Below are 13656 nucleotides of genomic sequence, written 5' to 3'. Positions count from 1 at the left end.
GGGGGGAATGCAGGAGTTACTTGAAACAAGAGAATCAGGTTCATACGGCTGGGATGTAAGCTGACCAAGCGAAATACGAGGTGCTGTTCCTCCAATTTGCATGAGGCCTCACTCTGACACTGGAGGATGCCCAGATCAGAAAGGCCAGTGTGTGGGAATGGGTTGGGGAGGATAACTATTTGGTAACCGGGAGATGGCATAGGCAAGTAAGATTGTGGGAGAATCAGGAGTTCTCTGCTCACATGCCATCCTGATTTAAACATACCTTCTTGAACGCTGGATCAAAATCCTGGAATTCCTTCCATAATCCTCCTGGAGCAGCACCATTGTTATTTCTTGCGAATACAAGTTTGCGCAAGTACTTCACTGATAGATTTTTTTCATCATTCCAGCGCAACCAAACTAATCTGCACCCAATTGTTCTTGGGCCACAGCAATTAGGCAGCTGTGTGAATTATTTTAGACCAAATTAAAGTTTGTTGAACAAAAATTGAATAGATTTTCTACCATCAGGCAAACATTATTTATTTGAAAGCCAAATTGATGGCTTGTGAATGAACTAATTGCATTAATGAGCGTTTGATGGCACTGGGCCTGTATTCGCTGGAGTTTACAAGGATGAGGGGAGAGGGACCTCATTGAAACTTACCGAATAGTGAAAGGCTTGGATAGCGCGAATGTGGAGAGGATGTTTCCACTACTGGGAGAGTCTAGGACCAGAGGCCATAGTCTCAGAATAAAAGGACGTTCCTTTAGGAAGGAGTGAGGAAAAATGTATTTAGTCAGAGGGTAGTGAATCTGTGGAATTAATTGTTGTGGAGGTCAAGTCAATGGATATTTTTAAGGCAGAGGTAGATAGATTCTTGATTAGTACAAGTGTCAGGGGTTATGGGGTGAAGGCAAGAGAATGGGGTTAGGGGGGAGAGATTGATCAGCCATGATTGAATTGTGGAGTAGACTTGATGACTTAAATCTTCTGCTAGAACACATGAAGGTATGAGACCAGACCTTAAAAAAAGCTCTGACCATGTTAATGAAGGAACATGGCAATCAGTATGTATTGTGGTAGCCATCTTGACCACATGGATGGTACCATCTTTACTGTATAGCTCAACACTTTGCATTATATCGGCCAACCTTACCGGCTCCCATACCTGGCTAATAACCATACATGGCATCAGGGAAACACCAATTCATGCTTTCCATCACCCTTTTGTTTAGTTTATTTTAGCTTAGAGATACAGCGCAGAAACAGGCCCTTCTGCCCACCCAGTCCGAGCCGACCAGCGATCCCCGCACACTAACACTATTCTACGTACACTAGGGACAATTTTACATTGCTACCTTTGCACATAGTTTTTACAGTCTCAGTTCATTATCTACCTTTCTCAGTTTAACATGTTTTTATATTTTAAATAGTGCAGATACGGAGAAAACTCACCGAGTAATCGTAAGAGCAGGAACAGGACTCCCAACGCGTACGACTTGAGTTCTGGATTAACTGCCCTGCAAGCAAACAGGAAATACTGTAAGAATGGTCTCGACCCGAAACATCACCCATTCCTCCTATCCAAAAATGCTGCCTATCCCGTTGAGTTACTCCAGCATTTTGTGTCTATCTCCGATTTAACTCAGCATCTGCAGTTACTTCTTATAACAGGAAATCCTGTTGCTGATTGAATGGAAATTAATTAACATTCTCATCATTAATTCATTCTGCCACAGCAGTGCAACTGGTTATATCCATTGCTATTAATTCATCTTCAAATTACAAACCACTTCATCCAAATGACCTAAAGCCAAAGGGAATAAAGTAATGAAAGCAGAGGTCCAGAATGGGTGTCTGATACATTCTAACTCATTAATTTCCAGCTGTGATATATCAGATCTTTTGATAGCTTGTATCACTGTGACTTTTTTTACAAAATGGAAGATGTGAGCATGTGATTGTGTGTGTGTGCATATGCGTTTGTGTGTGTGTGTCGACATGTACGTGCTTCTGTGTGCGTGTTAATATACGAATATGCGTATGTGTGTGTAAGTATGTCAAGGGTTAATAGTCCAGAGTGTTTTATAACCATATAATAACCATATAACAATTACAGCACGGAAACAGGCCATCTCGACCCTTCTAGTCCGTGCCGAACACATAATCTCCCCTAGTCCCATAATACCTGCGCTCAGACCATAACCCTCCATTCCCTTCCCATCCATATAACTATCCAATTTATTTTAAATGATAAAACGAACCTGCCTCCTCCACCTTCACTGGAAGCTCATTCCACACAGCTACCACTCTCTGAGTAAAGAAGTTCCCCCTCATGTTACCCCTAAACTTCAATCCCTTAATTCTCATGTCATGTCCCCTTGTTTGAATCTTCCCTACTCTCAGTGGGAAAAGCTTTTCCACGTCAACTCTGTTTTATGGTCCCACATCCCAGATAGGACAATGAAATTCTTATGCAGCAGCACAGCAGAATATGTAAACATAGTTCTCTGTAAATCATATAATAATGACAAAAAATTCAGCGTGTGTATATATAAACTTATATATATATCCACACACACAGACACACACACACACACACACACACAAATATATAAACACACACACTCACGCACAAATATATAAACACACAGACACTAACACAGACACTAACACACACACACACACAAATATATAAACACACACACACACACACACACACACACACACACACACACACACACACACACATACACACACACACACACACACACACACACACACACACACACACACACATACACACACACACACACACACACACTCACACCCACCTAATTAAACCTAATTCAGTTTAGTTTATTATAGTCACAAGTACCGAGATATAGTGAACGGCTTTGTTACGCATTGTACGCAAGTACAGGAGTAGAGCGAATGTAGTGGATAATAGTTGATGTTCTTCTGGGACAACACGCAGAGAGTCACCAAGTCTCATCACCGTCTTGAATCTCTCTCCCGAAACCTGGTGAATTTGAACCAAGAATAATTTTCAAAGGAACTCTGTGGGTAGGCTCTGTGGGTCGGCCCACCACCCATTAGATGAGCTAGGCTTGGAACTGAAATGGTGGAAACAAAAGCCTGAAACCTATCCATTGTTTGATCCCAAACTGATAGTATTTTTACCACATTCTATTTATGGGCTTCCTTCTAGCCGAGGAGGGGGCTAGGGGTGGGTGTGACCTCATGTGCTGGTGAATTGAACATGAGGTCTATTACAGAGGGTGGGGAGCACATATGTGGGACTGTAGCAATGAGGCTTTGTGTATAAACCGTTTCACTTAGTTACAATAAGTTGCTGAAGATTGGCCAGGGTTTGAACTCGGCACTTTCTGGTCTAAATGTTTGGTCTCAGCATTAATAATTTTCTCAATAACCATAACAAATAACACGAGAACAGGCCCTTTGGCCCAAAATACCTGTACCGAATGTGAAGCCAAGTTCAACTAATCTCCTCTGCCTGCACGGAAAGTATATCCCTCCATTCCCTACATATCCATGCACCTATTCTAAAAGCCCCTTAAATGCCTCTGTCATATCTGCTCCACCATCACCCCTGGCAACATGTAGCTGACAAAAAGACTTGGCACCTCTGTGTAAAAGAAATTGCCCCATACATCTTTTTAAAACTTTGCTCTGGTCATCTTGAAGCTGCACCCTCTAGTCTCTGACATCTCAACCCTGGGATAAATGTTCTAACTTCCAACCTATCTAGGCCACTCATAATTTTTATAAACCTGTCAGGTCTCCTCCTCAGGCTTGGACGCTCCAGAGGAAACAATCCAAGTTTGACCAAACTATTTTGTTTAGAGATACAGCGCGGTAACAGGACCTTCAGCCCACCGGGTCCGCGCCGACCAGCGATCCCCGCACATTAACACTATCCTACGCCCACTAGGGACAATTTTTACATTTACCAAGCCAATTAACCTACAAACCTGTACGTCTTTGGAGTGTGGGAGGAAACCGAAGATCTCGGAGAAAACCAACGCAGGTCACGGGGGGGGAACGTACAAACTCCGTACAGACAGCACCCGTGGTCGGGAGCAAACCCGGGTCTCTGGCGCTGCATTCGCTGTAAGGCAGCAACTCTACCGCTGCGCTACCGTGACCGCCTGGCTTCTCCTTATGACTAATACCGTCTAATCCGAGCAACATTCTGCAAACCTCTTCTGCATCGTCTCGAAACGCTTCACATCGGCCCTACACTGGAGCGACCAAGAGCAGCGAATTATGTTCACAGTTCAAGCCTGGTGTAGAGGGTCCTCCTACCTGATGAGTATAATGATGGCGGGGGTCTGGGCCATGGCTCCAATGAGACTGCAAACACACATCACACATATGAAGGTCAGGAAGGCCTCTTGACATCCTGGACTCGGACACTTGCCGGGGATCACGGTGGCGTTCTTAATGGAGCCGAAGTTCAAACAAGCACAGGCCGTGAGATTCTGAAAGCATAGAATCACAGCAGGTAATAAAGGAAAGTTCCACAGTCCCAAGGAATCACAGTAAGTCTCTCCATCAGTCAGACACCCACTGTGGTGCACACCAATCTTGGAGTCTCCAGGACATTTGGGCTGTTTACCCAAACAAGTAGAATATTTAATGGGACGTAAGAAGTTCAGGAATGGGAACATTGAGCCCCTATCCCATTGTATGAGTTCTCCCGAATTTTCCCCTGATTCGAACTTGGAGAATGTCCGTAGCGGGTCCGTCGGAGTTCGTGGATGTCCCGTGGCGGCTCGTACGGAAAAAAAAACACAATTTTTTTCATCACGAGTATTTTTTTACTCGTGGACATTTTTTGCAGGGATGAAAAAACGTCACGAGTTTAACGAATGCCCCGAGTACCTACCGTTAGCATTACGAACCGCTACGAGAGAGGGAGACACAGAGATAAGGAAGGGTAAGGTGTGGAAAATGAAACATCAAAAGAGATCAAAAGAGTGGAGGGATGGAGAGAGAGGGAAAGCAAGGGTTACTTGAAGTTGGAGGTCAATATTCATACCGCTGGGTTGTAAACTGCCCAAGCGAAATATGAGCTGATGTTCGTCATTGTTATGTGAAAAAGATACAATAGTAAACTTGACATTCCACTCAGGAAGAAGATATTCTTTGTGAATGCCTTCTGTGTTTTCTTGGTGACCATCTAATATTGATGGCTTTTGCTATGTCCATCTTCACAAGTGGAAATATCTATCATATCTACTCGATCAATATATCATTTTATGGATCTGTATTATGCTATCCTACATCCCTTTTATTTCAAGAGGGGAAAAAAAATTTTTTTCTGATAAAGAAAAAAGTTGCCATTGTGGTATCATCCTTGTAAATTGATTTGGCACTCGCTCCACAATCTCTGAAGCTGTTTAATATTACAGTGACCACACATGTCCATGCATTCTAACTCACCCACTCAGAACAGAGAAGGATATTTGGACTTAACACCCATCCAGTGGGTCTACACAACATTCCGTCGTATGCTGAGACCTGTGTGCACCGTCTCATATACCACCCACCTGCTCACCCCCTCAGGTCCCTCCTCATTCAATGTAGACTGGAGGGTGTCATCTGCCATGGTCTTTGTGAATGGTGGGCAGGCTTGAAGGCCATTGTTCCGAGCCCTGCTCCTCTTACAGTCTTATGTTGCTGTGTTTATAGTGGAGAGAATTCTGAACCCATCCATACAGATCCATGAGCTCCAATGATCAAGAAACAGATCCGATTTTTTAGTTTTAGTGTAAGAGATACAGTGTGGAAACAGGCCCTTCGGCCCACCGGGTCCGTGCTGACCAGCGATCCCCGCATAGTAGCATTATCCTACACACACTACGGGCATTTTTTACATTTACCAAGCCAGCCTACCTACGTATCTGTATGTCTTTGGAGTGTGGGAGGAAACCGAAGATCTCGGAGAAAAACCCACGCGGTCAAGGGGAGAACGTGCAAACTCCTTACAGACAGCACCAGTAGTCGGGGTCGATCCCGGGTCTCCGGTACTGCAAGCGCTGTGAGGCAACGAGTCTACCACTGCGCCACCGTGCCACCTATTTAAACTCAGACAGTGGCCTGGTGACTAACTGCCCAAAACCCACAGACCATGCGGTTAAACAGCTGCCAGACCAAGAAGGTCTTGTCCAACCCTGGGGAAAAAATTAACATCCTTGATGTAACATTGTGGTGGATCCAGGACCAGCAATGGGTTAATAATCCAAAGGGGATAGTTTGAATCCTACGACGTTAGCTTCTTCTTCTTGCGAATGAAACATAAATAAACCAAAATAAATAGTTAGATCTCAAGCCGGGTGTTGAGCAGCCAGGTTGTTGTCTCCGCGTCAACGTCAAACTTTAAATATATTTAAGACTAAAATAGATGGTTTTTTAGCTGCCAAGGGGATAAGGGGCTACGGGGAGAGGGCAGGGATATGGACCTAGGTATGGTTAGTATAGTAAGACCTGAGTGATCTCCTGGACAAGTGTCGATCGCCTAGATTGGGGTCGGAGAGGAATTTCCCGGATTTTTTTCCCGAATTGGACCTGGGTTTTTATCCGGTTTTTTGCCTCCCCCAGGAGATCACGAGGTTCTTGGGGTGGAGAGGGGTGATAGCGGTATAAAGGGGAGGGTAGTGTCTTGTGTTCTGTGTCTTGTGTCTACTGTTTGTGGGTAAGTGTGTCTGTTTAGTGTTCAGCCATGAGCGAATGGCGGTGCGGGCTCGATGGACCTGGTGGTCTGCTCTCGCACCTACTTTCTATGTTTCTATGTTTCTATGTCTGCCAGGCCCTGAGCTCCATTTAGTGGGTGGTAGAGCGGGCACCCAGAGATGACATGGTTGGCTGTCTGTTGTTCTGCTCTGCATTCACAGGCTGGGCTCTGGCAGAGGGAGCCCCCATCTCTCCACACGCTGGCATTGAAACGCCCAACTCCACGTCAGCTGAGCAATTTATATTCAGACAATTGAATAAACGTGGAAATGCAGGCTGGGATCATACTGCGATCCTGAAACCAATGTTCAGGCCCCGTCTGGTTCACCAACGCCCCTTCAGGAAGGAGTGTGTTGCTAGGCCCCAGCCCGGCCTACTTGTAATTCCATGCACACCACACAAATGGTTGACCCTGACCTGACTCCTGAACTGGCTCGGTGAACAGGGCAGAGAATTACAGATGGACAGATAACACTGGCCTTGCCAACGACACCCACATCCTGCCACTGAATAAATACAAGGCAGCTGCGGAACAGAACGGCATTCAGAATTAAATGGCGGGGAGAAGGAACAAGAAGGGTTATTTAGCGACAGCATGCATTAAGGCACCTTTAACTGAAGGCCCTTCAGTGGAGCAATGTCAACCAGAATGCAGTAAAAGACCGGGTCAGATGACCCAAGGCTTGGTTGAAGGGATTGGTGGGACAGGGTGGTTGGACACACACACTGGCACAGCTGGTAGAGCCGCCACCTCACAGCGCCAGAGGCCCGCGTTCAATCCTGATCTTGGGTGCTGTCCATGTGGAGTTTGCACTAAATGTTATTCACGTTAGACAAAAATGCTGGAGAAACTCAGCGGGTGAGGCAGCATCTATGGAGCGAAGGAAATAGGCAACGTTTCGTCCTGAAACGTTGCCTATTTCCTTCGCTCCATAGATGCTGCCTCACCCGCTGAGTTTCCCCAGCATTTTTGTCTACCTTCGATTTTCCAGCATCCGCAGTTCCTTCTTAAACATCTTATTCACGTTATTCCCTTCATGTATCTGTACAATGTGGGCGGCTCGATTGTAACCATGTATTTGTGTCTTTCCGTTGACTGGTTAGCATGCGACGAAAGCTTTTCGCTGTACCTCGGTACACGTGACAATAAACAAAACCAAACTAAATGTTCTCACTGTGATCACGTGGGTTTCCTCCCACATCCAAAAGACGTGCGGGTTTGTAGGTCAATTGGCCTCTGTAAATTGCCCCTGGGGTGGGTGTAGGGAGTGGATGATGAAGTGGGATAGCATAGTGTGAATGGGTGATCGATGGTCGGCATGGACTCAAGGGCCTGTTTACATGCTGTATCTCTAAACTAAACTAAAGATTGGTTTTAAATAGGATTTTAGTGGGAAGGAAAGATGTTTAAGTCACATTTCAAGTCAAGTCAAGCCACATTTATTTATATAACACATTTAAAAAACAACTCCCGTTGGCCAAAGTGCTTTACATTTGTTATAAGAATAGTATAAACAAACAAACTGCATACATAAATACATATAGCGCTCACTCAGTGGACGTCAGGAAAGGTTGGGAGTATAGATAGGTTTTTAGTCTTGACTTAAAGGAGTCGATGGAGGGGGCAGTTCTGATGGGAAGGTGGATGCTGTTCCACAGTCTAGGAGCTACAACCGCAAAGGCACGGTCGCCCCTAAGCTTATGCCTAGACCGCGGGATATTCAGCAACTCCAAGTCGGCCGATCTGAGGGACCTGGAGGTGGAGTGGTGGGTGAGAAGACTTTTAATGTAGGAGGGGGCAAGCCCATTGAGGGCGTTGTAGACATAATTACTCCATGCCATAATGTAGATTTAAGGAGAAAGTTTCAGAACCAAATGTGTTGGCAGTTACAGAGGCAGCTGATGGTGGTGGAGTGATTAACTGTGGGGGTTTGCTGGTTGCCAGGATCAGAAAAAGTGAAAAAATGTGTGAGGTGTGGGACTAGTAGAAAGAGTTCAACAGATTCCAGCGCTGCAGGGTGAAAGATGAAGAGCCAGTGTGGGGGGGGGAGAGTGTTGCCAAGACAGGTTTCAAGCTGTGTGGGAGGATTCACAGGTTCCTTGGCACAAAACATATCATTATTTTCTTCCATGAAAGATCAAAGGCAAAACAGTGGGGAAGGGGGAGATTGTTACTGAATGCTGACGGGAAAGAGCTTTGTCCTCAAGGGGTAGACACAAGGAACTGCAGATGCTGGAATCTTGCCAAGGACACACAGAGCAGGAGTAGAACAATGGGTAGGGCAGCATCTGTGGAGAGAATGTACTGGTGATGGATCCCTTCTTCATGACAAAGTCTGGCAAGCGTTAGTTCCACCTATATCCTTCTTTCTGTCTTTACATTTGTCCCCCTTTCAAGCCCCTTCTCTCATTATCAACACCCCTCTTATCTCCTCCAGTCCTCTTCTGAGTCCTTTTTCATTTCTTGTCTTTGTCCATCCATTTGATGAACAAACTCCACTCATGCCTGTATCCAACAATCACTTGTGGAAACAAGGGACTGCAGGTGCTGGTTTATACCAAAGGTAGACACAAAGTGCTGGAGTAAGGCACGGGGTAATGGGCCGGGCAGCATCTCTGGAGAAAAATCCATGGGTGACAATTTGTGTCTGGACCCTTCTTCAGACTGGAAGTAGGGGGTGGCGGAGGGATTGTTGCAGTGGGCGGAAGGTTTGATGACCGAGGGGGTGAGATTAGATTAGGGTGTTCACCCCCCCCACACTCCTACTTTCAAGGGTCCTGACACAAAACGCCACCCATCCTTTTTCTTTAGTGCTACTTGAGTTACTCCAGCACTTTGTGCCTTTCTCCAACTATCACTTGTGTAGGAAGGAACTGCAGATGCTGGTTTAAACCAAAGATAGACACAAAATGCTGGAGTAACTCAGCGGGACACCTTTCGTTTCCTTATCTACATATCCTCCACTCCCCTGACATCAGTCTGAAGAAGTGTCTCGACCCGAAACGTCACCCATTCCTTCTCTCCAGAGAGGCTGCCTGTCCCACTGAGTCACTCCAGCATTTTGTGTCGATTTCCAATCATCACTTGCCTAGCTTTGTACCACCTCTGTTCCAGCTTTCACGCCCCCCCCCCCACAACAATCTGTCTGAAGAGGGGTTCTCACCCAAAATACATCTATCAATGTCCTACAGAAATGCTGCCCGACCCGCTGAGTTACTCCAGCACTTTGTGTTCGACTCTTGCTCTCAAGGGACGTGGATTCTCTGTGTGTGCCACTGGATTTCTCAAGTAGAAACACACACAGCAAGTCATCCATCACTAGCTCAGGTAAGATGGAACCGGATGAGTTTTACACCTGGGATATTGCCAAGGGTTGCAAAAGATTAATAGGGTTTTTATTTTCTGGCACGTTAGTATTTGAACCATGAGATTTCAGATTCAGCCAAAACTGGGTCTCACTCTCATAATTATCTCAAGTATGTAGCAACCCAAACACAGTATATTACTATTCCCTGAACTAACATGGAGGCTCGATGGCTGCTTTATCCTTCAGATGAGTCATGGGATGAGATGGTGTGATAGTATTTGGGGGAGGGATGGGGGGTGAGGTCATTTGGAGATAAGGATGAAAGGGAAGAGCATGGCTGGACAGACCTAAGGAATTCTGTTCCCTTCAGGGGAAAAAGAAAACACTCTCCGTTTGGGGATCGTATAAACAGGCTGGAAGATGAGGGCTTGAAATGGGGCAGCATGATGGAGCAGCGGTAGAGTTGCTGCCTTTCAGCTCCAGAATCCCAGAGCGATCCTGACTATGGCTGCTGTCTGCATGGAGTTTGTACATTCTCCCTGTGGTTTTTTTGTTTCCAGGTGCTCCGGTTTCCTCCCACACTCCAAAGGCATTCACATTTGTAGGTCAATTGGCTTTGGTAAAAATTGTAAATTGTCCCAAGTGTATCGAATAGTGCTAATGAATGGGGTGATCGCTGGTCGGCGTGGACGCGGTGAGCCAAAGTCCTGTTTCCATGAAGTATCTCTAATGTCTAAAAGCCTAACGTGTATCTGGCTGCAATTCGTTTTACAAACTTCTGCCCCTTTAAGATGCTTCCTCTCCAAGTCAATTATTAGGTTTAGGTTTAATTTTGGCTTAGGTACAGTGCAAAGCTTTGTTTTGCATGCTCTCCAATCTGATCAATACAACCAAGTCAAACTCAAATACAATAGGTAGAGTAAAGTGGAAGATACAGAGTGCAGAATATACTCAGCATTGTAACACCAGTTCCACAGACAAAGTCCAATGTCTACGGCATTGTAGAGGTGAATGGGACAGTACCCTAGTTTATGGAAGGGCACTGGCCCTGGTGGTAAATTCTGTTTGATGACACCTCTATGAAAAGTTTTGGAGAATTTACTGAGTTTTATTGCTGGTCTTACACATTTGTCTTGTAAAATTGGACTTTTGACTCATTTAGAAAGCAGGTGGAAGAAGGTCCAGTTTCTACCCTACATTTGGTAGGTTTCTCGTACATGACCCATCTACAACAATGGACTAAACGGTGGAATGCGGTGTTAATCTCAGCTTGTCAGCTAGGAACGGTATGATGGGCCAAACGGCCTCCCTCACGGGATACCTTGTAACTTTATCAGAGCCCTTTATGTGACACCTATTTGCATACCTTGTTAATGAAAAACAAAGAACTTGTCAGATGTGACAATAAAGTATTCATTTCAATTCCGTGTCATGGACATCTATGATTCTGTGCAGTATAATAAACACAATTAAGAAAGAAAAAGTATACCACTTTTGGCCAGATTTTTCTTGCAGGTTGCTCTGCTCATGGTCATACTGTGTGGATCTGACTGAGATGGGAGATCCTCTCTAATGGATCAATAGCCTCTTTGTCGTCAATGTGTTAATCTTGGTGTGACTGAGCCTCCAGCAGCACATGGCAAAGCTCAAAAAATGCCTAAAAAGATTCAGCAGCTGGAAAAGCCTCCTCCCAAAGCATTATCAGCTGTCAATGCCAGGGATCATAAGTGTTTCTGAACTTAACTGGTTAACACACAAAAGGACACAAAGTGCTGGATTAACCCAGCAGGTCAGGCAGCATCTCTGGAGAAGACCTATCTCGCTGCCTTGGCAGGACAGCCAACATCCTGAAGGACCAGAAAAGCTTCCCACCCTGGACACAACCTGTTCCACCTGCTGCCCTCTGGCAGACGGTACAGGTCTTTCAAAACTCGCACAAATAGACTCAGAGACAGCTTCTACCCCATAGCCATACGTGAATTTAACAATGCAAAATAAGAAATAACACTCACATTCAACTGAATGGCTCTACCTCAGCTGCTATTGTTATTTATCTGTAATTTTTTAATTTTTTTATATGTATGTATTTTTACCTTATCTTATATATTTAAAATTGCTCTTGTGAATCGCACCGTGGGATTGACTTTTAAATTTTGTTGTACCATGTGCAATGACAATAAAGAGATTCATTCATTCATCCACGTTTTTCAGAGATGTTGTCTGACCTGCTGAGTTACTACTTATTAATCTTCTCCAGAGATGCTGCTTGACCTGCTGAGTTTAGTTTAATTTAGCTTAGAGATACAACAGGCCCATCGGCCCAACAAGTCTGCACCGACCAGCGATCCCCGCACATTAACACTATCCGACTCTAGGACCAATTTACATTTATACCAAGCCCATTTACCTACAATGCTGCAAGTCTTTGGAGCGTGGGAGGAAGCCCAAGGTCTCAAGAGAAAACCCACGCAGGTCACAGGGAGAACGTACAAACTCCACACAGACAGCACCAGTAGTCGGGATCGAACCTGGGTCTCTAATGCTGTAAGGCAGTAGCTCTTCAGCTATGCCAGCCTGCTGACCTTACTCCGACACTTTATGTCCTTTAATGAATCTTTACGTGGCACTGCACATTCATGTGGTTTGCCCAACGAGAGACCCACCCTATGATCGACGCAACAAAGGGGAACAATTACGTTGAACTTTCCCCACGCTATCCTTTATAACTCACCCATTATGAATCTGTCACCGGCTGAGACACTGAAATAATAGCCTTTAATAGTGAGTAGTCATTAATTATATAAGCTACCATCGTTCTTCATAATACCTTCTACCCTAAATAATTACAGAGTAGCTTTTCAATTAAATATATATTTTTAAAAACTGTGTAAAATCATTGTCAGCTCTGCAAGTCATTGTATATGGAGGCACAATGGTTATCTTACTGCACGAGCAATTGAGAGGCTGGGAAGCTAATGATCCAGGGACTTTTAAACCCCTGTCCCACGGTACGAGTTCATTCCAAGAGTTCTCCCGATGTTTGCCCTGATTCGAACTCGCAGATTTACGGTAATGGCCACTCGTCGGTACTCGGGGCTATCATGGACATTTTCATCATGTTGAAAAATCTTCGCGAGTCTTCCCGTGCTTACCTGCCGTTAGCGAGTCTTCCCGAGTACCTGCCGTTAGCGCTAAGAGACGTCCCCGAGCTCCGACGTACCCGCTACGTTCATTCTCCGTGCTTACCATGAGTTTGATTTTTTTTTTAAACTCGTGAGAGCTCTTGGAATGAACTCGCACCGTGGGACAGGGCTATTAGGCTGAAATCTAAAATGCAAGACCTATTCAGCCGAGATTTAGGCAACATTATTATGTCACAGAACTCAGGCTGAAGATCAATCATTATCCAATGATTGAACAACAGCCAGGCCTGAGAAACAAAATGGGCTTTGCCTGTTTCAATAGCATTCAGTAACTTGAAGTTAAAAGAGATTCAGTCTCTCCATCTCTCCTCATGTTAGAAACCCACATCCCTAGAACAGTGTAGAATATCTCCCACATCGCCAGAATAAGTGGAGAAACATGGAACTGCAGATGCTGGTT

At 45.0% G+C, this 13656-nt stretch overlaps 1 protein-coding gene across 1 annotated transcript in view; it reads right to left on the bottom strand.

The window, feature by feature from the left end:
* slco3a1a (solute carrier organic anion transporter family member 3A1a) overlaps positions 1-13656 on the bottom strand; it is a 158139-nt gene that overhangs the window by 3008 nt on the left and 141475 nt on the right. The window contains exons 8-9 of the mRNA XM_055661471.1: positions 4316-4491; positions 1442-1506 (exon numbers count right to left, since the gene is read on the bottom strand). Coding sequence (XP_055517446.1) covers positions 1442-1506; positions 4316-4491 — 241 coding nt within the window. The remainder of the gene's footprint in view (positions 1-1441; positions 1507-4315; positions 4492-13656) is intronic.

Source organism: Leucoraja erinacea, chromosome 33, assembly GCF_028641065.1.
Source record: "Leucoraja erinacea ecotype New England chromosome 33, Leri_hhj_1, whole genome shotgun sequence".
In the NCBI taxonomy this organism is placed as follows: domain Eukaryota; kingdom Metazoa; phylum Chordata; class Chondrichthyes; order Rajiformes; family Rajidae; genus Leucoraja; species Leucoraja erinaceus.
The sequence above is the reverse complement of the archived record's forward strand: the minus strand, read 5'-3'. Positions and strand labels throughout refer to the sequence as shown.